The sequence below is a fragment of the Callithrix jacchus genome, chromosome 1 (assembly GCF_049354715.1).
Source record: "Callithrix jacchus isolate 240 chromosome 1, calJac240_pri, whole genome shotgun sequence".
Taxonomy (NCBI): Eukaryota; Metazoa; Chordata; class Mammalia; order Primates; family Cebidae; genus Callithrix; species Callithrix jacchus.
Window position 1 is genome coordinate 211,388,520 of NC_133502.1, and position 22,655 is coordinate 211,411,174.

At 58.0% G+C, this 22,655-nt stretch overlaps 2 protein-coding genes across 2 annotated transcripts; one reads left to right on the plus strand and one right to left on the minus strand.

Annotated features, from left to right (window-relative positions):
- Window positions 1–1,822: 1,822 nt before the first annotated feature.
- Window positions 1,823–8,398, plus strand: LOC118147320 (protein DGCR6). The gene is made up of 5 exons (XM_035272542.3): window positions 1,823–1,983; window positions 2,063–2,223; window positions 6,378–6,478; window positions 7,265–7,405; window positions 7,848–8,398. Exons 1-5 carry the CDS (start codon window positions 1,874–1,876, stop codon window positions 7,995–7,997), a joined length of 663 nt encoding a protein of 220 aa, XP_035128433.1. The 5' UTR covers window positions 1,823–1,873; the 3' UTR covers window positions 7,998–8,398.
- Window positions 8,399–9,082: 684 nt separating this feature from the next.
- On the minus strand, window positions 9,083–18,978 carry LOC100386954 (proline dehydrogenase 1, mitochondrial-like). Its single transcript, XM_078341806.1, has 8 exons — window positions 18,851–18,978; window positions 17,867–17,948; window positions 16,233–16,325; window positions 15,967–16,113; window positions 14,781–14,956; window positions 13,353–13,451; window positions 9,741–9,829; window positions 9,083–9,662 (listed from the first exon to the last, which is right to left on the minus strand). Exons 1-8 carry the CDS (start codon window positions 18,961–18,963, stop codon window positions 9,478–9,480), a joined length of 984 nt encoding a protein of 327 aa, XP_078197932.1. The 5' UTR covers window positions 18,964–18,978; the 3' UTR covers window positions 9,083–9,477.
- Between the last annotated feature and the right edge of the window lie 3,677 nt (window positions 18,979–22,655).

Below are 22,655 nucleotides of genomic sequence, written 5' to 3' on the forward strand. Positions count from 1 at the left end.
GTCTAGCCCATCACCAAGGTTCTCTCTGGAAAGCAGTCAGAATTCCTGCTGGCATCATGTCAGCCCACTCCCTGTCCCCTTCAGTCTTGAAACACTTCCCGGTAATAAGGCGGAATGGAGCACTCCCAGGACACCTTGGCGTCCTGGGAGCTCTCTCAGCCTTGACCCAGACAACCTCGCTATATGGATTGTGGTTCCGTTTCTTTCTTTAGGTTGACATCCGCATTAGGGGGGCGGTGTTGCTGGGCTGAGGGGGCTGGTTCAGGTTGGGCGTTGCACCGAGGGTGGGAGAAGGGGCCTTCCTACATCAGCAGCGGACAAGGCAGAGGAGCAGGTGTCTGAACTCAGGCCCGGCCCGCTTCTGCTGTGGCTCACGGCATCCACCCCACCTGGCAGACCCAGGAGGAGCTGGTGACAGGGTGCCCAGCTGGCCACAGTACTTATTATCACGTGGGGCTGCCCTGTATAGGCCCCAGTCCTCACAGACACCCTGCATGGACTGGGGGACTGAGGTCAGGGACACTGGTGAAAATCTTCAGGCAGGCATCTTCACCCAGCTGCTTATCCCACACACAACCTCTGGGGGAGGGGACAGTGACCAGGCACAGCCCCAGTTGGCTCTTTGCCACTCGCTGCAGGCTCAGCTCCCACAAGCTCGAGTCCCACCTCCAGCTCCTGCCACTCTGAAGGGCCCAGCACATGACCAGCTCTGGGTTGTGGCCCACACTCCACGGCAGTGGCCTGGCTGCTTGTTGTCACTTTATTCACTTCTGGTTTCTGGCTGGAAGGCATCACAAAGACAAAGGGTGCAGGGGAGCCAATCCTGCCAGGGACTGAAGAAACAGACCCTGGGGAAACCAGAGACCACGGGGGCACTTCAGGGGGACCCCAGTTAGCTCAACGCACCCTCCTCCCCATAGCCAATCACTAACCAGTGTTCTCTCTGGAAACCAGTCATAATTTCTGACCCGGTCAAAGCAGGGTCATCTCACAGAGCCCAGACACCCCACAGGCAGCTAAAGAGTGCCTGGTGAAATGCAAGTCTGATCGTGTCTGTGTCCCCAAGCACTCTCGTGTCCCCTGGTGCTCTCTGGACAAGCCCCCAGCAGCCTCTGCAATGCGCACCCCCTGCCCTTCTCTCCCGCGCTGGCTGGCTTCCGCAGCCTGGCCACACTGGTCCTCATGCCCATCCACCTGACCCGGCTCTGGTAGGGCCTTTGCTGGAACCGTTCCTCCACTCGAACCCCTCCTGTTAAAGCCTGTTCGGTGCCGGTTGCCGGTTCAGCCACAGACACCAGAACCCCCACCAGCCCCGGCCCAGCAGCTGGTCCGAGTAGCCAGGAGAGCGCAGTCTGGGCTCAGGGTTCGGGCTGGAGGCCTGGCAGTCCCGGGCGACAATGGCAGGTCCAGATGGGGACTCCGGCTCCGACTGTCCCAGCCCAGAGGCTCTAAGGTGGTCCTGTCAGTCTCATCCCCGGGGGCGCCACTGCTTGCCCCGGACGGTGCCTTAGACCCAGGTCCTGTGGGCTCTGGCCTCCGACGCACCGGCGCGGAGCCCGGACCTCAGTCAGCACGGACTCAGCAAGGGCCTGTGGGATTCTCCGAAGTCCTGCGATATCCAGGCGAGGGAGTGTCGCCTGTAAGGTCGGGCAGGGAGCACACAGGTGCAAGCCCGGACAAAGCGAAACCCTCCTCAGGGTCTCCGCGGAGGGACTGGGCACGCCTCCTTCTGAATGACGCAGGGGGCGGGGCGCGCGGCGGGGAGGGAGGGGCTGGCGGGCGGAACTGTCGTAAAAGGGGCGGGTCGTGCCGCGCTCGGAATGAAGTTGGGGGCGTGCGTCGCTGAAGCAGGCGGCTAGCGGGCGCCCGGGTTATGGACCGCTACGCGGGCTCCTTGGAGGAGGTGGCGGACGGTACGCGGCAGCAAGAGCGACACTACCAGCTGCTGTCGGCGCTGCAGAGCCTGGTGAAGGAGTTGCCCAGGTACGCGGGCGGGGCGGGCGGCGGCCTGCGAAGCCGGCCCCGGCTCCGCAGACGCTCACCGCGCACCCCCTGCCCGCAGCTCCTTCCAGCAGCGCCTGTCCTACACCACGCTCAGCGACCTGGCCCTGGCGCTTCTCGACGGCACCGTGTTCGAAATCGTGCAGGGGCTACTGGAGATCCAGCACCTCACCGAAAAGAGCCTGTACAACCAGCGCCTACGTCTACAGAACGAGCACCGAGGTGGGCGGGGGCGGCGGGACGAGGCGCCTCCTCCTCCGGGTCGGCAGGTCCCGGCCGCTCTTGGTATCTGTGCAGATCGGCTCCTTCCCTGGGAGTGTTCGGAAGGGGTCTCTTAGATTGACAGAATCAAGGGCGCGGAGACTGAGCGCCTTTTTGGTGACCGGCGGGTCCAAACGGTTTTGTTTTCAGTTGCGCAGCCCCCTTAGCAGAAACTGCCTGCTCGGGCTGTCCTGTGCCCCACCCCTTCCAAGCAGGATGGCCCTAGGCCTCGATGCTTGGTTGGTCTGGCGCGGACTGCATTGCCCCTCAGTAGGTGAAGGTCTGTTGACAGCTGTGCAGCGCTCTTTGGGGTCCGCTCCCTCTCACGTCTCGTAGGGCCTCATACCAGTTGCACATCAGATTCCTAAGCACTGTCCCCTGTGACACCCTCGCAAACCCGAAGAATTTCCCACTTGAGCCGCATGCTTGGTGGGCTTAGGAGCCCTTTCCTGCAAATTACACAGGCCGGGTCCCCCTGCACCATCACATTTCCACCTTTGCTGTTATATTTTCCCCAAACTTCTTATTTTAAAAGTTCAAACATTTAGAAAAGCTGAAAAGATAGTGTAGTGCATACACTTGTGCTCTCCACCAGAAATTCAGTAGTTAACGTTTTGCCATAGTTCTTGATATCCCTAAATACACGTGACAGCGTAGCAGTTCACCAAGAGTCTTCAGCTTGCCTGGAGACCAGGATTATCAACCCAGGAATGTTGACATTTGTGGCTGGGTAAGTCTTTATGGTCAGATGCTGTCTTGTGCTTTGCAGGATGGCAGGGGTACCCTCCCTAGTCCTGAAAACCAAGAATGCCTCCGGACAACCTGGGGGGTTAACCTTGGCCTTGGATTGGGAGCAAGTTCTCTAAAACAAGAACAGTCTCCTACACACCCGCAGAGGGTAGCCCTCTGAGAAATTAACCGTGTGGGTGTCTCCAGAGGTGTGCGCAGCCACACCTTGGTACCTAACTTGTCGCAGAATGTTGCTTTCTATGTAAGGATCCAGTCCAAGTTCATGCTGCAGTTGGTTGCTGGGGTCTCTCTGCTTCTGGAACAGTCCCCACCTTTATTGTGGCATTGCCTGTCTGTAGAGTCCAGGGCATTTTACTTCTAGAATGCCCTGCTCTGGATCTGTCAGATTGCTTCTTCGTGCATTTAACCTGCTTCTCCACTCTCTGGGTTTCCTGTAAACTGGACTGCTGGTCAAGCCTGATTTAAGGCAGGTTTAATGTGGCAAAAATTCCTCCTGGCGGTGCCCTTCCCCAGAGGGCAGGCATGTCCATCTGCTCCAGGATCAAGAATGGATGTTGGATTTTGGCAGACCCTTTTTTGGCAGCTCTTGAGATGATCACATGGTGAATCATTTTCTGTTATTATGTGAATTACAGTCACTTGAATTCCGTCCTGCTTGGTCATGCTGTACTATCCTTTTTATGTGCGCAGATTTGATCTGCTAAAATCTTGTTAAGAATATTTTTGTCTATATTCATGACAAACTTTGGGCTGTAGTTTTTATGGAATACTGTCTGGTTTAGGTACATGAGGAGGTTGGAAGTGTGCTCTCCTCTTGAGTTCTCCAGAAGAATTTGTGCAGAATTGGTGTTACTTCTTCCCCTAAATGTCTGGGTGATAGTGTTTTTAAATTTTTTCATTGAGCTGTAAAATGCGTAGTTTACCAATCTGAAGTGCATGGCCCATTATTTGTTAATGCTCAGACTGTGCCATGTGTGGCCAGTGGGGGCGCTCCAGGCTCCCTTAGGTGCCTCCCATCATTCCTTGAGCACTTCCCTGCTTTCTGGTTCAGGACCATGTTTGGCTCATCTTTTCTCGTGTTCTCTGTCTCAGCACTAGAATCGGTCATTTTCCCACAGAGCTCTGGTTCCTTCTAGCAGGAGGAGGAGTTTCAGTAACTCTCTGGGCCCAGTGCGTTTGTGCTTCAGAAGGGCCAGGCTCTGGTTCCCCCAGCAGCAGGCGTGTCTGCATTGACTGTCTGCTTCTCCTGCTGATTCAGCAGGGCTGACTGGTTGCTCCTCCTCCTTTGTGTTCCCTGGTCATGTCTGAGGTCACGTCTAAGCCCAGGCAGCCAGCGTGGCTCTCTTCTTGCCTGTTGGTTGCCTACCTAGTGGAATCTGGCAGTGGACCTGGCACTTGTAGCAGTCAGTAGAGTGAAGGAGATGACATTTCGCTGCTTCCCTGTGTTTCGAAGATGTCTCGGGGCTGGGGGAGGGGGCGTCTTGGTTGGAAACATATTTCTTTCTTTCTTTCTTTCTTTTTTTTCAAGACGGCGTTTCACCATGTTGGTCAGGCTGGTCTTGAACTCCCAACCTCAGGTGATCCGCCTGCCTTGGCCTGCAAAGTGCTTGGATTACAGGTGTGAGCCACCACGCTCAGCCAGAAACATATTTCATGTGATAAATGCCATCGTTGAGGTGTGAACAGAACGCCAAGAAACAGGAGATTGGGGAAGGCTGTAGGCACAGCAGGAGCCAGGCTACCTGCAGGGCAGCCTCAGGGGCCTCCGGAGAAGAGCTGCAGCAAGCATCAGGGCTCTTCCCAGGAACAGTGTTGGGTTTCGCGTGTTCTTGTGGCCAGGGACCCCTCCTTCCTGGGGAGCTGTAGCCATTTGGCGCTTACTGGTCACTGTTGCCAGCTGCGGGTGCTGTAGTGTAGCCATTTGGCACTTACTGGTCACTGGTGCCAGCTGCGGGGTGCTGTAGTGTAGCCATTTGGCACTTACTGGTCACTGGTGCCAGCTGCGGGGTGCTGTAGTGTAGCCATTTGGCGCTTACTGGTCACTGGTGCCAGCTGCGGGGTGCTGTAGTGTAGCCATTTGGCGCTTACTGGTCACTGGTGCCAGCTGCGGGTGCTGTAGTGTAGCCATTTGGCGCTTACTGGTCACTGTTGCCAGCTGCGGGTGCTGTAGTGTAGCCATTTGGCGCTTACTGGTCTCTGGTGCCAGCTGCGGGTGCTGTAGTGTAGCCATTTGGCGCTTACTGGTCACTGTTGCCAGCTGCGGGTGCTGTAGTGTAGCCATTTGGCGCTTACTGGTCTCTGGTGCCAGCTGCGGGTGCTGTAGTGTAGCCATTTGGCGCTTACTGGTCACTGGTGCCAGCTGCGGGTGCTGTAGTGTAGCCATTTGGCGCTTACTGGTCACTGTTGCCAGCTGCGGGTGCTGTAGTGTAGCCATTTGGCGCTTACTGGTCACTGGTGCCAGCTGCGGGGTGCTGTAGTGTAGCCATTTGGCGCTTACTGGTCACTGGTGCCAGCTGCGGGTGCTTCGTGTTCCCTTTCACTATGGTGGTTTTGTTGTGTCCCGTGATCGCTTCCTCTGTACATTCCCTTCAGACTAGACAGCCCCACTGTGTGTGTTTATGCACAGTTCAGCGGGGACCGTGGAGCTTTGCTTGGTGGCCCAAGGTGAGCGCCTCAGAGCCACACAGACTCCTTGGCCCGGAGCCTCACGGCACCCCAGGCTCATCCCAAACTTGGGCCTCCCAGTTCTGTGCCCAGCCTTCTCCCTCAGGCACTGTGGGGGGCTGGGAGCTGCAAATGGGGGAGGCAGCTGTTCACTCTGAAGGGCAGCACCGAGGATGGAGGGGCCAAGCGCATCCCTGGTATGCAGAGGCCCACAGTCAGGCCCAGTCCAGATGCTCTTCACCAGTTCTTCAGTGTCCTGTCTCTTTACCTCTTGGATACTTTCCCATGCCTTTGCCTGAGGTGGTCTCCGGCACTTGAGTACATGTTCCATGGACGATGGGGCAGAGCACACACAGCACTGCTGGCCTGTGGCTTTGTGAGGCCTGAAGACCTCTGACTACAGCCTCCCCCCCTCCCGCCTCCTCCAGCTGCCCTGGGTCTGGGGCTGCAGCTCTGGCCCCACCCAGCCTTTCCCACCCCACCCTGAGTGTCCCGCACCTTCTGGAGTCCCCTGGAGACTTGCTGCTGGAGGAGGGCCCGGCCCTGGGTGACAGTGGGCCTGGGAGGATGGAGGAGCTTGGCGTCCTCCGAAGTGCAGACACCCCTTTGGCTTGGCTGCTCTGCTCGGGGCAGGGCAGGTGCCCATGGGTGAGCGCTGCTGCCAAGTCCCACCGCCTGCTGATGGGCTCTCATCCTTCCAGTGCTCAGGCAGGCGCTGCGACAGAAGCACCAGGAAGCCCAGCAGGCCTGCCGGCCCCACAACCTGCCTGTGCTCCAGGTGGCTCAGCAGCGAGAACTAGAGGTACTGGGGGCACAGGCAGGGTGGCCAGCCCGGCTCTACTTGGTACCACCTGGCTCTGCTGACTGGGCTGAGCTAAGGGGTGCAGGGGGGCACAGGCAGGGTGGCCAGCCCGGCTCTACTTGGTACCACCTGGCTCTGCTGACTGGGCTGAGCTAAGGGGTGCAGGGGGGCACAGGCAGGGTGGCCAGCCCGGCTCTACTTGGGTACCACCTGGCTCTGCTGACTGGGCTGAGCTAAGGGGTGCAGGGGTGCTCAGGCGTGGGTGGCTACCCTGGGCCTGAATGGGCCACTGGAAGCCTAGTGAGTCCCACCAGGTGGCTCCTCCCTGTGGGTGCCAGGTGTACTGGGGCTGGGTGGAGGGTGAAGGCTCACCAGTGCTCCCCTGCATAGCAGCTCCTTGTGGGTTGGGGCCTAGAGCAGGTGGTACAAGGGGTACAAGGGCAATGGTGTACAAGGGCAATGGTACAAGGGGTACAAGGGCAATGGTGGGGTGATAGAGCCAGCCAGGAAGGGGCCCATCCTTCTCCCAGGGAGCACAGGGACAGCTGGAGACTGACATTTAACCAAGAAGCCACAGGGCAGTGGGTGCCTGCAGAGATGCGTGTGCAGTCCCAAGGCAGCCCCAGGTCGGGGCATTCGTGGAAGACCCTTGGAGCCCCACTTCAGGGTCTCCAGGAGAGGCCTGGGTGTGGTGAGGACGCATCGGTGGTGTCAGAGCTAGTGCTACTGGGGACAGCAGCAGACATTTGTGTTTGAGCTGCCCTCACCCTCCCTCACCCACGGCAGGCGGTGGAGCACCGGATCCATGAGGAGCAGCGGGCAATGGACCGGAAGATCGTCCTAGAGCTGGACCGGAAGGTGGCTGACCAGCAGAGCACACTGGAGAAGGCGGGGGTGGCTGGCTTCTACGTGACCACCAACCCACAGGTTAGTGCCTGGGCCTGCTCTGCCCTGGCCCGAGTACCCCTGAGCCCTGAAGACCCCATTCCATCTGGGGTTTCACCGCTGGTCCCTGGGAATCCAGGCTCAGGGTATAGGGGGTGAAGTGGAAGGACTGAGGCTCTGGAAAGGGTTTCCATGCTGTTCCCAGCACAGAGGCCAGGCCCACTCCCTACAGGAGGGTGAGCCAGCCAGCCAGCCATGGGGCACTGCCCACTCTCCCTAGGCCCGCAGGGCCCTCTTGCTCTCCTCCCACATGCCATTCTGAGCGGCCCTGCTGGGGGCAGAGACTCAGATTCCACCCCTTCCTGGCAGGCCATGACCGGCTTCACAGGGTGGTCGCCCCATGGGCTCACTGCCTGGCACCTCTAGGCTGGGATGAACGGGGCCTGGGTCGCTCTGATGCTCATGGGGCCCCTCTGTATCCCAGGAGCTGATGCTGCAGATGAACCTGCTGGAGCTCATCCGGAAGCTGCAGCAGAGGGGCTGCCAGGCAGGAAAGGCATCCCTGGGACTGGGAGGTCGCTGGCCGCCGCCTGCTGCCCAGTATGACCAGGAAGGCAGCCCTGTCCCACCATAGCCACAGGCAGCAGGAGTCTGGGCAGAGTTCATCTTCTTGACCTTTGGCCACTACCTTTGCAGCTGCCTGCAGGGGTCCCCCTGCTGAGGAGAGGCCAGGTGGACCCTGGCTGCCTGTCCCCCGCCTTCATCTGGGACTTTCTGCCAAATGCTAGGATGGTCTCATAAAGGGGAGGCGGGCTTAGCTTGCCGCTGTCTGCCTCAGGGCCAGGCAGAGTGGGCATGGGGGTTCTCACACCTTTTCACTCTGCTGGGCATACTGCGACCTGCACTGGGGCCCACCTGAGTGCTTGTTCTGGTCTCAGCCTCTCCCTTGGCAGCTGCAGCCCCCATGCAGAAGAGGCTCTGAGGCCCAAGCTCTGTGTGACCCAGAGAAATAAAGATACCTCAGTGTGGCCTGCATGTGGCTTGTGTGACAGCTGTGGGTTCTGCCATACTGGGGCCCTGGTAGGGCCCCCACCTCTGCTGCAGCAGAGAGCTGCCTCGGGGTTCCTTCCTGGGCTGTGTGCCCAGCCCACCACCCCTCCCCTTGCATGGAGACTGGGAGCCTCCAGGGCTTTCCTGCCCCAGCCCTGGTCCCAGGATGCTGTCACTGCCATCTACATGGGGCCCCCATCCAAGCCCTAGGGCCTGAGGACCACATCCAGCCTGCTTTGTGGGGCTGGGGGCTGGAGAGTGTGGGAGAAGGCAGGGGGCTGAGGGTGTAGCTGCTGCAGCCTGGTCAGTGTCCTGTGGGAACCATTAGGAGGCAGCTGATGCAGGTCATGGTTGTGGGGGGTGTGGAGGACTCAGGATGCCAGGGAATGGCCTGAGAAGGAGCCCCAGGGGGAGGGGTGTCAGGCCCACCTGGGGAGCTTGGCCTCTGCATCTGCATGAGTCCCCTCCATGCTGCCCTGAGCCCAGGGGCCCTGCTGGGTCCTGAGTTGTGGAGTCAGGGTTGGGGGTGGCCAGGTCTGCACAGGGCCTAGCCTCCAGGAACAGATGACACTGGAGGCCAGAGTCTGGGCTGAGACTTCTGGGACCCTGTCTGAGCCCCTCCCTCTTGCTGTCCAGAGCTGACCCTGTGTGGGAGCAAGGGCTCTCAGCTGTAGGAACAGTGCTTTATTGACCAGACAGGCCTCCCCAGCCCGGCCACTGCTCCCCGAGGGGGCTCGAGCTCTGTGGGCTGCCCCTGGCAGAAGGCAGACAATCCTCTAGGTCCAAGGATATGCGGGTCACAGAGGTAGGGGCTTGGGCCCACACATCCGAGGATTCCCCACAGTTCCCAGCAGCTTTCTGAGGCAGGTATCAGATTCGGCCCACACCCTGGGCGGGGCTGGGAGGCACCTGGCCCACATCCAGCAGCTCTGAAGGGTGGGGTGAAAAAAGGTGAATCTGTGTGAGGATGGGGTTGGCTACAGCTGTGGTGATGGCCTGGAGGGGTGAGGGTCCCTGGAGGCCACAACTGGGGTGCCTGGAGGCCAAGGGTGGGTTCTCGAGTGCTAGGCAGGGCGATGGAAGAAGCTGCCAGTTTGGAGCCGCCACAAGAGCTCCAGCCACAGCAGCTGCCGCTCCCGACAGGCGCCCTTCAGGCTGCTGTTCTCCAGGGCGAGGCGGGACAGGTAGGGCAGCACGTCCATCACTGGGCCGTAGGGCACGTACCTGTACACGGGGTAGCCGGCCTGGCCTGCATGGGGGAAGAGATGCACCATGAGGACCAGGCCCAGCACCCCAACCCCACCACACCAGGGAGGGCCCCACTCACCCAGCGGGAGACTGATCTGGTCACACATGCCTAGCAGCTGGCCAAAATACACCTGGTGGCCAGCGGGATGCAGGCACAGCTCCTCCATCCTGTGCAGGTGAAGCCAGGAGCTGAAGGCCAGTTCCAGGACACTGCCCCCGGTGCAGGGGTACAGGGCCCCGTCCCAGCTCTGAGTCTGTCCTGTCACCCCAAGTCCCCCATCTATACTCCAGACTTTATTCCCTGTGAGGTGGGGCTGGGCTATGGGCTCTGCCCGGCCCTGCCCCAGTGTGGCCTCTTCCCAGCAGGACTCTGCTGGGTTGCCCTACTCTTCTCCCTGGGGAGGCTCGGCCCTTAGCCAGCAAGGCCCCCTTCCTGCCACCCCCACCCCCACCTCTCCACCTCCCTTGGAAGTGCAGCCCTTCCTGAGGCCCTGACCCACCCAGCAGCCTGCCCCACAGGGCAGGGAAGCTCCTCGGCTCTCCCACCATCCCTGCCTCAAGTCCTTCGGGGTTCTGCAGGGTGACTGGGCTCCGGCCCTGCCCTCAAACTCCTCTGCCCCATCCCCACAGCTGCTCTGTCCCACACTGCCACCAGCCCCAGAGTCCTTGGAAGGTGGCTGCTTTGAATCAAGATGCATTGCAAGTGTCAGACACTCAGGATTTAGGAGACTTTGTAGTAAAATAATGCAAAACGCCACATCGCTTTCCTAAAAGCAACTTGAATACAATTGGAAGTAATATTTTATATATTTTGGCTTAATTAAAATGTATTACTGAAATTCACTTTCCCTTTTAACATAGCTACTAAAAAATCTTAAATTACAGATGGGACACTGCTCAGATGGGGTGGGGGCCCTCAACTCTGTCCTGACACCACTCCTTACAGGGTTTTACAAAAATTCTCAGGGTTTGAAATATTCGTGCAGTGACAGTTCTCAAGTTTCATCTCCAGCTTCCTATATCCAGGTATCCCAACTTAGCTGGTCTGCCCAGCACCGGGGCCCCCACGCTGGGACGAGTTCCGCCTGCTCCTCACACATCACCCAGGTGACAGTTGGGGCCTGTGCTGTGCTTCCCACGCCCTCCCCCAACCCACGCCAGCTCAAGCTCCCAGAGTACCCATCAGCCATAGGCCCTTTCCCTCCCTCCCTGGGCTGGGTCCCAGTGTTGGGACCACCCAGCTAAAGCAGGCACCCATCTGTGCCACATTTCCCTGATCTCCAGCTTGTGCCTTCCTCAACCCCAGGACATGAACCCTAGAGCCAGGCTGCCACTGCTGGCTGCCCCCTCCCCTGCTGGTGTGCACGGCCTCTGCCATGTAACTGCGCTCCTCCCAGCGCAGGACAGCAGCTCACTCCACCTGGCATCTGGCCTTGGCCTCATGAGGCACTTTGGCCAACAGGGAGGTAGCAGAAGTGACACAAGCAGAGGCTTGCCCTATCCAGGCCTTCTGGAAGCCTGAGCCCACCACACGGTCAAGCCTGGACTGGCCTGTGGGGCACTGGACTCAGGATGCAGTCTCCTTTACTGCCCTGGCCGTGAATGAAGTCATTAGGCCTCACCGGCCCCAGCTGGTCACAGGTGCAGGAGGGACACGGGTACAGCCAGTGGCAGAAGCACCAGCTGATCCAGCCTGCCTCTGGCCCACGGAACATGCCGCTGTTCCAGCCTCTAAGTTTGGGGCTGCTTTGTTCCTTGGCCAAAGCCGACTGGGGTTGTTTGAGGGTGGGTGGTATGATGGTCTGGGCCCGGCATAGGACACAACAGCCACCGTAGTCTAGAACCACTTCCCCAGGGGAGGTGGGTTCTAGACCCAGCTACCCAGCCATCCACAGCAGGGGCACAGAGCTGAAGCCTGGTCTCAGGCTTGGTATTGGTGTCCAGTGGGGGAGCCACTGCCACAGCAAAATAGTAAGGACAGACAGGTCCCGGGTGGAGTCAGGGGGAGGAAGCTGAAGCTGGAGAGAGAGGAAGCCCTGCTGAGGGCAGGCTGTCCTTTTAGAGTTGGATGGTGATACGGCTAGTCAGACTGTGAGTCCACCAGCACTGAGAGTCCAACCAGAGGCTGGGAGTCCTGACGGTAAGCCAAGAGGACGCACCACCAGCTCCCGAGTGCCGGGCACTGCTGGCCACCAGGCCTGTGCGTGTGGACAAAGTGAGTCTGTCCCATCACTGACACATCTATCACAATTAGTGGAAGATCGGGGCACAAAAGGGGGTGTGCTGCCATTTCAGGCCATGACAAAGCAGCATCATGAACAGCTGAATGATTTCCCAGCCATGAGTCAGATCCCCGAGCAGGGCCAGGATGTGTCCTGTTGGCTACAGCCCTGGCCCTGTGGCTTCTTGGGGAGCACCCTTGTGCCCCAAGCCCTGGATCTAGGGCACCCTGCCCTGCTGTGGAGTGGAGCTCCTGCTCAGCTCCTAGGAAGGCAAGAGCCAGTGAGGCTGCTGCCCAGGCCCCCAAGGGTTCTGGGGGTCCCATCCCTGGAAAGACAAAATCTGGGAGGGGAGGGGGACCTAGGACCCCATTGTGGGCATAGCTTGGGCTTAGGCAAGAGGTAAGACCAGAGTGACGGTACTGGAGGCCGAGGTGGGTGGATCACTTGAGGTCAGATCAAGACCAGCCTGGCCAACATGGTGAAACCCCATCTCTACAAAAAATATAGAAAGTAGCTAGGTGTGGTGGCAGGCACCTGTAATCCCAGCTACTAGGGAGGCTGAGGCAGGAGATCACTTGAACCTGGGAGGCGGAGGTTGCAGTGAGCCACGATCTCGCCACTGCACTCCAGTCTGGTGACAGAGCAACACTCTGTCTCAAAAAGAAAAGGAAAAAAAGTGAAGGGAACTGCTTATAGAAAAAAAACGTGAAGGGAACTCCAGAGGCAGCGCTCTGGAGGCCTCCTGAGGGCCTGGATTCCAACACTGTATCTGTACCTTTCTGGAGCCATGCGAATCCCCTAATGAAATTTCATTTTTTAATTTGGAAGTTCAATAAGTCCGTTTCTCAAAGGCTGGGTACAGTGACTCACACATGTAATCCCAGCACTTTGGGAGGCCAAGAAGGGAGGATCACTTGAGGCCAGGAGTTTGAGACCAGCCTGGCCAACATGGTAAAACCCTGTCTCTGCTAAAAATACAAAAAATTGGCCAGGTGTGATGGCACACACCTGTAATCCCAGCTACTTGGGAGGCTGAGGCATGAAGAATTCTTGAACTTGGGAAGCGGAGATTGCAGTGAGCCGAGACCATGCCACTGCACTCCAGCCTGTGACAGCAACATTCTGTCTCAAAAACTAATAATAATATGTTACTTTTAAAAACCAAGTAACTGCAAAGAGCCTTTGCGCTCTCACGGTGCAATGTCCAGAACAGCAGCAGGCCTGGACCTGTGGGACACTGAAGCTGCCCTCCACCAACCTACCCCACAAATGCCCAGCTGCACCCAGTAGGTAGCTCTGCCCGCCCTGAGCTCTGCACTGCGCCAATTCTCCCCAACCAAAGGAGCCAACACCTCGGGGTGGGGTGACAGTGCAGGGTCGGGCACACCTAGCTCAGGGTGGGGTGACAGTGCAGGGTGGGGCACACCTAGCTCAGGGTGGGGTGACAGTGTGAGGCGGGGCACACCTACCTGCGCAGTGTGAATCGCACTGAGTCCTCGTTGTGGGTGGCCACCATCACCTTGGCTCTGGCATTGTGCTTCACCTCCTCCAACACGTGGTCCAGGCACCTGTGGAGAGTGCCACATGAGCCCAGTTCCAGGCCTGTGGTCGCCTGTGCCTCTCGTTACCAGCTACACAGGGAGGAGGCCAAGGCCAGGCCCAGGACCATCCAGTGAGCCGGCTCTTTCCAAGGGTGCCCATAGCATCAGGAGAAATGGGAGCAGCGTCTGCCCCTCCCAGCACCTCATGAAAAAGACCAGCAACCAAGAACAGGCAAACAATGTCGGGCAGTTTGCTCAGAACGAGGTGAGGTGCAGCATCCCTGCATCTAGTGTGCCGTTGACTCTGGACCAGCCCAAACGTGCCCATGAGTCTCAAGACAGAGACAGCTTTCCTTCTGGGGAGGGGTCCTACAGTGCACCCCTGGCCCTGCAAGGAAATGAAAGGGAAGCAGGTCCTTAGGCCACAGTGGGGGTGGGCATCCCAGGCCACCAGGATGCTCGAGCAGTACAGCCCTCCTGCAGAGAGGACGCTCAGCAGGCTTGACCATGCACATGTTCTCCCTGACCCTGCAATCCCATTTCCAGGAACCTAGGACAGCTGCATCCTCCGACACAGAACCCCTGACAGCCCTGTACTACAGAGGGTGACAGTATGTCCAGTGAGTCCCCATGACAACCACCAGACTGAAAACCAGTAAGATCAAAGACACTGGACACACAGCCCTGGGCACCCCATGCTGGCTGTTAACAGCGGCGCTCTGCAAGCCCACACAAAGGAACCCAGAGGGAATGTGAAATGAAAAACGCATTGGGCAGAGGACACACTGTACAGTGCAAACATCAGTGCTGCAGACGTGTGCACTGTGGACAACATGCCGACCAGGAGACACTTGGCGTCTCTGCATGTGCAATATGCACACTCACCTCTAAGGAAAAGCCCATGGTCGGTCGGCCTGTGCTACATGAAAAGATCACCAAGAGAACTAGAGTAAAAGGAGCTGCAGAGCAGCTGATGGGTGGTCCCACTGCGGGAACAGAAGAGCAAACAGGCTGAGCCTGTGGGGCGGGGGAGGCCGGGCGCTCCTGCACATCTCTGGATCTAAGTGTCTGCAGGAGCCGGCTCGGAACCCTGGCCAATTTTGCTTTGTTCAATTGGCATTTTTATATTTATAAAAGAATAACCTTAATGTTTTTGAAAAAGCAATACATAACACAAAAGCAGAGGAAATATCAGTTCTGACCTCAGGACACATGCGGCTGCCACTCCTGCTGGGGGCTTCTGGCTCCAGCAGGGTGGGACAAGGCCAGCCCCAGCAGCCTCTCCAAGCCCCTCCCTCAGTCCCGGTTTCTTGGCACCCTGCCCTGGGAAGACGGAGGTGCGGGAGAGCTGCGCACCTGTGGTACATGGCGTTGGTGGCCTCGTACGTGGGGTTGATGGGGTCCTGATAGCCAATCTCTGCCGAACGGGCTCGCTCCTGGGCCATGTATGCACCCCGCACCAGCTTGGACCCAAAACACCAGCCCTCACGGCGAGCCAGCTCCACATCCAGGGTCACATTGTCATAGGCATCCTGTGGGGCCAGGGCCAAAAGTCACAGGGAGCCTGGGCAAGCCCAAGTGACAGCAGGATGGGGCCTTCCTGGGCCCATGTGCCCCCAGGTACAGTCACCAGAGCTGGGCAGCAGCTGCCTGGGGAGGTGCCGCTCCGGGCGCCTGGAGCAGGTGTGGTTGAGGATGTGTCCCCAACCTCTGTCCCCAAGGGGAAATGGCAGTGGGGACATCTGCAGCCTCCTGTGTGGCCAGTGGACAGCCCTGTGGGGGCAGCCCAGGCAGCAGCAGCCATCATGTGCTCTAGACTGCCAGGCCAACTGTGGGAGGGGTGTGTACTTTGGGCTCCTACCTGGACCCCTCCCCATGGCATCCTGTGTTCTCTGGGCACCCGGCTCACCCTGAGAGCTATGGACCTGCTAGCGTCCCTAAGCAGCCTGGGGCTCTCAGGCTGGGCTGGGGGTCCTGCCTTGAAGCACCCCTGGGCTCCCTGAATACATGCGACATCCTGGGTGAGTCCTTCCGGCATTGGCCCAAAGCTTTCATCAGGTCCTTAGAGGGGTGCTCAACTCAAAACAAGCTTGAGGAAACGGTCACGTGAAGGCTTCCAAGTTGGGGGTGTCGGGCACATCTAGTGGATCCTCATAAAGATTACTGTCTTCCTCCTGCTCATTAAACACTCTTGGCTGGTTCTGAGAAGAGGAGGGGCTGCAGGCAGCAGGCATTGGCAGAGACCTTTCTTCTTCCTCTGAGGCAGTCACCCCGGCCTCAACCTCCTCTGTAGGCCTGGCTGTGGCCACCACCCAAGGGCCTCTTTCCTGGCCCCTGGGGTCCGCCCTGAGTGAGCTATTCTGCAGAAGACCCCAACTGCCCCTCGGGGGCACAGCCCACTCTCTCCTCCATCCCACAAGCTCCCTGGCAGGTGCTCAGCATGGAACCAGGCAAATACCATGGAGCTCAGCTGAGAGGAGCCCCTCCTGTGGCCGGCCTCCAAGCCCCCAGGCAGGCAGGCAGGGGCTGGGCGGGAGCCGACCTTGAGGTAGCACTGGTGCGTGCTGAAGATGAGCGGCCTCTCCACGTTGAACCTGCGCTGCATCTCTAACGTCAGGCGGCTGATGGCCGGCTGGAAGTAGGTCTGCTCGGCGTCCACCATCAGCCGCACACCCACCTCTGTCGCTTTCTGAGAGGTGCAGGGGAGGGGAGGGGGAGCAGCTGTTGCTCAAGTGAGGCAGGTGCCCTCCTCTGCATGAGTCCCAGGTCCCCAGGGCCCCAGCCCTCTCCCTAAGCAGGGCAGCTCACCTTGGCCAGGACATCCATCCGCTGCAGCATCCTCGTCATCTGCAGCTCCTCCTCCTCAGTAAACCGGGACAGCAGGGGCTCCAGCTGTCCTGTCTAGGAGCACAGCATGCAGTCAGGCCACAGCAAGGGCTGGAAAGTGCCACCCCGAGGCCCAGGCTAAAACTCTCTCACTGTTCCCGGCCCATGGGAACTCTCTCACCTCCTGCCACAAAGGGCTGGGAGGGAGGGCCAGGGGGACACAGTGACGGTGTCCTGGAAACCCCAACCTAGCCAGTGCACTGCCCTACACGGGGCCTGGCGGCACCATGACGGAGCTCAATGGCCATGCCAGTGGGCCCCAGGCTCAGTCCAGGCCTGCACCCCAAAGCGTGTACTCTAACAGCCTCCCCAGTTCCCACTGAGGCCCCACCATTGTGGAAGGACCCCTGCAGCTCCCATGTGACACTGAGGAAGTGAACATGGACCACCCAATCATCAAACAGAAGGGCTCCACCCAGAGCAGGGAGAGGGCCCAGGAGGAAGAACCCCTGGCTATAGGCAGACAGGACGGCTGTGCAGCACTCGCTGACACACGGCCGGAGACCAGGACATGTTCCAGGATGAGGCCTTCAAGGAGCTGGTGCTCAGAGGCCCTGGGGACCCATCCCTCAGGGTCCCTGCAGCACCCGGCCTACCGCTCACTGCTTTGCTGGCCCCAGCAGCCTAGTCTCACTGGGCACAAACAGTGCCTCTCAATCCCTTGCTACACCATGCTAACGTCTCTGACAGCTGGCGGCCTTGGTGCACGCCACACTGTACACGCTGCACCCCCAGGCTCTGGGTCGGGAGCTCTAAGTTTGAGGCTGGGCCCATAGTGGACCGGGGCTAGATGTGTCATGGAAAGCTGCCTCTGCAGAGTGTCTTCTGAAGGTGATTCTGTTCTTTCTTCCAATCCCCACTTAGGCTGTTCTTTCAAGCAGTCTGCCAGTTCCTGGGCCCCCTCCCACAGGCAGAGAACTCTCATTCCTCTCCCCCCAGCATACAGGTTGGCCTGGTGACATGCTTCTAACAAACAGTTAGAAGAACTTGGCAGAAAAACACCATGTGACTCCTGAGGCGAGGCAGGAAAAGGGAACCCAGCTTCTGCCTGGCTCTCATGTCTCAGGGGACACTGGCCCTTAGAACCCAGCTGCCATGTTGAGAAAGCCCAAGCCATAGCCAGCACCAATGTCCACACATGTAAATGGGCGCCTCCACCAGGACCCAGGGCCATCACTCTGTGAGTACTGCTACCCAGGAGACCCCAGGGGAGGACCGCCCAGCCGAGTCCTGTCAACCCCAGAACCATGAGGGAGAAGCAGAGTGACTCTTGCCATCTCAGGCCTCTGAAGTTTGGGGTGACCTGATGCACAAGGACAGATGACTTGGGGAAGGCCCCCAGACACACTCTCCTTGGTACCTTAGGCTGCACATGGGTCTCTGTCCCACCAAGCCTTCTGTGGACATTAGTGGGTTTGTCTTCTTCCCCCTGGGCCATAGGGACTCTGTGGGGCCATAGTATGCAGTGATCTTGGTCATGTTATGTCCCAGGGTGGGCAACAAGAGACACTCGGTGCCCTGCTGAGCTGGGCCTCATGGAGGAGCGGAGGCATCACCTGTGTGTTAGGGACCACCAGGTGCTTGCAGAGCTTGGTCCTGCTGTCGATGAGGCTGCTCCAGTCCAGCAGGTCCACGGTGCTGCGGGAGGAGGCACATCAGCAGAGTGGGTGACCCCACCTGTGGGTGCTAGGGTCCAGTGGAGGATCCAGGCCCAAACCAGTCCATTCACCAACCACCACAAAACCCACCTCGGTGTGCATTTTTAAAGACAGAGAAAATGTAAATATTGTTCTCTGTTTAAAAAATTTCAAACCAGTGATGTGCAGTGGCTCAAACTTGTAATCCCAGCACTTTGGGAGGCTATGGTGGGCAGATCCCTTGAGCCCAGGAGTTTGAAACCAGCCTGGGCAACATGGCGAGACCTGGTGTCTATGAAAAATACATTCATTTAAAAAATGTAAAACCAAAACACAAACAGTCCTGCATCTAGGCAGCTATGAAAACACTGAGTACCCTCAGGCTGTTTTGAGCTTGTGAAGAGGCTGAGCAGAGACAGCCAGGCTGGAGGTGGACATAGCTCCAGGGAACCAGGGCGGACACAGTGGGCAAGGCTGGCAGTGTGTGAGGGGATGGCTCACTACTGCCCCACCCTGTCACCTCCCCACTTCAACTGGAGGTCCTGGTGACCTCGGTCCCAGCCCCTGGCTCACAGGATGGGATGTGGGGCTCTGACCCTTCCCCTGTCAGCGTGAGCTCCAGGGAGGGCTGAGAGTGACATCTATGCTCTAGACCCAGATAATTCTAGAAGGAGCCCTCTCTGGGGTCTCTGCTGGCCCTATGTCTACCCTGCCCAGCCCAGCCCCAGCCTCTGGGACTCATAAGGCTGTCAACTCCTGCTGTGTGAAAAGAAGTTCCTTCAGCACTTTCATCCCCAAGGCCCCCCCTCTCAGGCAGGGCAGCCAGGACTGGAAGACGCCGCTGGGGCTCTGCTGGAACCATGGCTGACGGTCACATCCTCTCAGCCCGGGGGCTGCTCTCACCCAGACACTCCCAGGGTCTCTGCCGTGAACCAGTCCTCAATCTCAGCCCTGGATGTGATGCCCATCTTTGCGATGCTTTCCTTGAGAAGTGAGAAGGCCTGGATCAGTCCCATTCACTCACATTTTATCCTTCCCCTGGTGCCATGTTTGGCTTTATTCATTGTTAGTGAGAACAGGATCCATTTCTGGTTTCTTTCCACTGCCTGGACAGGTCTATTCCCGCCCTGATGCGGATGCAGTGAGTTATGCTCATGCCACTGCACTCCAGCCTGGGCAATGGAGGGAGACCCTGTCTCAAAAATAAAATAAAAGTGAAATTTATTTATAAGAGAGAAATATGCCAGACACAAACAGCCACGAGTTGTATGGTTCAGTTTATATGAAGAGTTCAGAACAGACAAACTCATAGAGACAGAAGTCATAGGAAGGCAAGCCCAAGGAGTAGCTTGGGGAGTGCCTGGAGGCGGAGGGACTGCCAAGGCCCACGGAGTTTCTTTGGGGTATGGAGATACTCCGGGGATATATAGCGGTGACGTATGCTCAGCCTTGTGTGTAGACTGAAAAACCATTCAACTGTGCCCTTGAAATAGAAAAATTGCCTGGTATAATGCATGAGGTAATAAATGAATAGTATAATGAATTATAACTGAACAAAGCTGTTACTTTTTTTAAAAAAAGCAAAGGGCTCGAAGTTAAAAAGCATTTGCTTCAAGGAAGCCTGTGGCCCTGCAAAGAGGCAAAGGTGGGCAGGGGCTGCCAGGGGCAGGGCTGCAGAGAGGGTAGGGGGAGAAGCGAGGGGTTCAGGGACAGCAGAGATCACCACTCATGTCCAGACCATAGCAGGCCAGGCCGAGCACTGGGTGCCCAGGCCCACGGGAGAGCCCACCTGTGAGGGCACCTGAAAGTCACTGACTGCGTGTGACAATCAGTGAAACACTGAGTTTCACAGGAGCTCTGTAACCGCTGGGAAGCAGGTCTTGCACTCAGCTGGGGACCCCTCAGCAGGGGCTACCGCCCTGAGCCAGCTGATGGCTTTTTTTGTTTTGTTTTGTTTCTTTAAGAGACAGTGTCTCCCTCTGTTGCCCAGGCTGGATTGCGGTGGTGCGATCACAGCTCACTATAGCCTTGAACTCCTAGGCTCAAGTGATCCCCCTCTTCAGCCTCCAGACTAGCTGAGACTATAGGTCTGGACTGCATCCAGCTAATTTTTTTAAAATATTTTTTTGTAGAGACAGGATCCGGCTGTGTTACCCAGGCCAATCTCAAACTCCTGGGCTCAAGCAATCCACCCACCTTGACCTCTCAAAGTGCTGGGAGCCACTGTGCCCAGTCATGGATCATTTTGAAAGAACGATGCCCCCCACCCAGGGCCAGAGGATCCAGGTGGGAGTTGGGGACAGCAGGATCCTCAGGGAGATGGGCTGAATGGGAGGTGAGCCCCAGGGACAGAGGGGTGGGCTCTGTTCTCCAGCTCAGGAGACAGGCAGATCTGAGAGGGCCGGACTTGGGCATGTGGTGGGGACCCAGCCACTGGGCACCCCCAAGGTTGGGCTGCTCACCAGGGCCTGCCACTCCTGGTGGAAACAGACAAGAAACAGACCTTGGAGGGTAGAGAGGCCGAGGTGCTGCCCATCCGGCCCCCTGGGGACACTGTAGTTAGCCCCGCTCAGGACTTCTTCCGTTCCCGGACTTGTACTCATTCCCAGCGAGATAATTGTTTCTCCTCAGCTGTGAGCATGACATTGGCACTGTACCTCTTACCTGTACCCTGAAATATTTATTTCTCTGCCGGGACCGTGGCTCCCTGCATTCATTCTGATTTGTTGCATTTTTGCTGCTTGCCCTGTAGCCACTTCTACTGATATATGTGCTTTACAGGCAAAGGAATCCATTCACATTTGTCTAATTTGGGGCTTGTCTTTCCGTTTTCAGCCTGCACCAAGCCTGGGCTGCTGGGTGTGTAAATTCCCTCGTCGGTGGGCTATCCCCTTATCCACTCCATGCTGCCGTTCACAGACCCTACTGGAGTTCTTTTTGGCTATGTCATCCTATTCCTTTTTTTCAAAGCTAGTAAAATGTGATTGCATTTCCTGAAGTTAAGATTGTCTGCTAGATCCCAGAACACGCCACTATTTATGTGAATGCAATCACACTTCACCACTTTCTGTAACCATTTTCAATGCATGTGTGAGGAAAGGTATGTAGATGGCCCCACCCCGCCAGATTGTTCCCTTGCAAATTAGGGTATATTCTGCTGACAAGCGTGGTCTTCACAACCTTCTCATGCAGGAGCTACGATCACTGCTCCATTTTATGCAGCGGAACTGAAGCTCAGAGAGGAGGAGGGACTTGTCCAAAAGCCGACAGCAAAATTTGAAGCTGGGGTCACTGTCCTCAGAGACATTTGCCTTTTCCAAGAGTCAGATGTGTGCTAGGTCTACGGGAGCCCACTGCCCTCCCCCCACCCCCCCCACCCTGGAGATGCAGGTGGCTGGCACCAGGTGAGCCCGGACTGGCATTGTCTTGAGGGCCTGCAGGCCAGAAATCAGGAATGTGGGAGCCCAGCCCAAGGGGCCTGAGGCCTCTGGCAATTGGAAGGAGAGATGCGATGGGGTTGAGGCTGGGTGAACACCTGCATCTTTGTGGTGGATGAAGTGCGATTCTGTGTGTGATGGAGGCAGGCTTGGGGTGCGAGACACCTTTGCTGGATGGAGCTGATGTGAGCCTTGGGAAAGCCAGACGGGGTTTGGGACTTCTTCCTTGAGAAGTGAGAAGAATAATAATAATGACCCCCACGTTATTGTCAAGATTCAGGGGTCACCCAAGTTGTTTAGCACAAGCTCCGGCTAAACACAAGCTCCCACTAAGCACACAATAACCCACAACCATGATCTCTCCGCCTGAGCAGGTATCGGGGTGGGGGACTGAGAGACTGCAGAAAGCCTGGAGACCCAGACCCTGCAGGCTTGGAGGGGGCCCTCGGGAAGGCCAGATGCTGACTTGGAGAGGTCCAGGCAAGCCTTGAGTTGGGCAGATTACAGGCAGGGGTGCTCCCTGTGGGATGCCCCAGCTGGCATCAGTCTTGGGGCCCCAGATGAGGCTGCGCCTCCCAGAGCCTTCCTGTATGGCCAGGCACCAGGGACCTTGTCAGGAGGGCTGACAGGTCCCAGGCAGAATCTCAGAGGGCTGCCCCTTTCAGAGGTGGACAGAAGGTCAGAGGACATGCCACACGGGCTCCTGTGGGGTCGAGATGCTTAATGGAGCCACATGTCTGGTGACACCAGGCCAGCCGCCCAGGATGTTTCACCCCATGACCCAGCCACACCCTCTCTCCAGCCTGTCCGAGGCAGTGTGTGTGTCTGGAGAGGACCCGGTGACACCCTTGCTCAGGTGGAGCTCTCCTCAGGGACAGGTTCCCAGCCATCCCCTAAAGGTCCCCCCAGTCCGACCCAGCACTCTCCCCAAGGTGGGCAGTCCCTGATGTGCAGGGATAAGCTTGTCTACTGTCCCCAGGGCCTGGCCTGGCCTCGTGTGCCCTGCCGGTTGCCAGCAGGGCTTATAACCTCAGCACTGGCCGTGCCTCCTGGGCACCCACTCAAGGGCTTGGGGGCTTCCCAGAGGAGGTGACAGCTGAGCTGAGATGAGGAGGACCCAGGCTGGTGAGGCAGAGCCAGGATCTCAGGGAGACCTTGGCCCGAGATGGTGAAACCAGCACCCCAGACTCGCCCCCAAGCCTGCCCCACTCTAATCAGGACAGGGTCAGGGTGGGGGCTGGCAGCGTCCACTGCTCACTTCTTTGCCATGG

What these genes read in the sequence shown, in the direction of transcription:
- LOC118147320 (XM_035272542.3), top strand. Translation starts at nt 1,874, where the DNA reads ATGGACCGCTACGCGGGCTCCTTGGAGGAGGTGGCGGACGGTACGCGG. An exon ending in CTGGTGAAGGAGTTGCCCAG is followed by an intron (nt 1,984 to 2,062) that starts GTACGCGGGCGG and finishes CCCTGCCCGCAG; the next exon opens with CTCCTTCCAGCAGCGCCTGT. An exon ending in TCTACAGAACGAGCACCGAG is followed by an intron (nt 2,224 to 6,377) that starts GTGGGCGGGGGC and finishes TCATCCTTCCAG; the next exon opens with TGCTCAGGCAGGCGCTGCGA.
- LOC100386954 (XM_078341806.1), bottom strand. Translation starts at nt 18,963, where the DNA reads ATGGGACTGATCCAGGCCTTCTCACTTCTCAAGGAAAGCATCGCAAAG. An exon ending in TGGTGGTCCCTAACACACAG is followed by an intron (nt 16,326 to 17,866) that starts GTGATGCCTCCG and finishes CTGTGCTCCTAG; the next exon opens with ACAGGACAGCTGGAGCCCCT. An exon ending in CCAGATCAGTCTCCCGCTGG is followed by an intron (nt 9,663 to 9,740) that starts GTGAGTGGGGCC and finishes TCCCCCATGCAG; the next exon opens with GCCAGGCCGGCTACCCCGTG.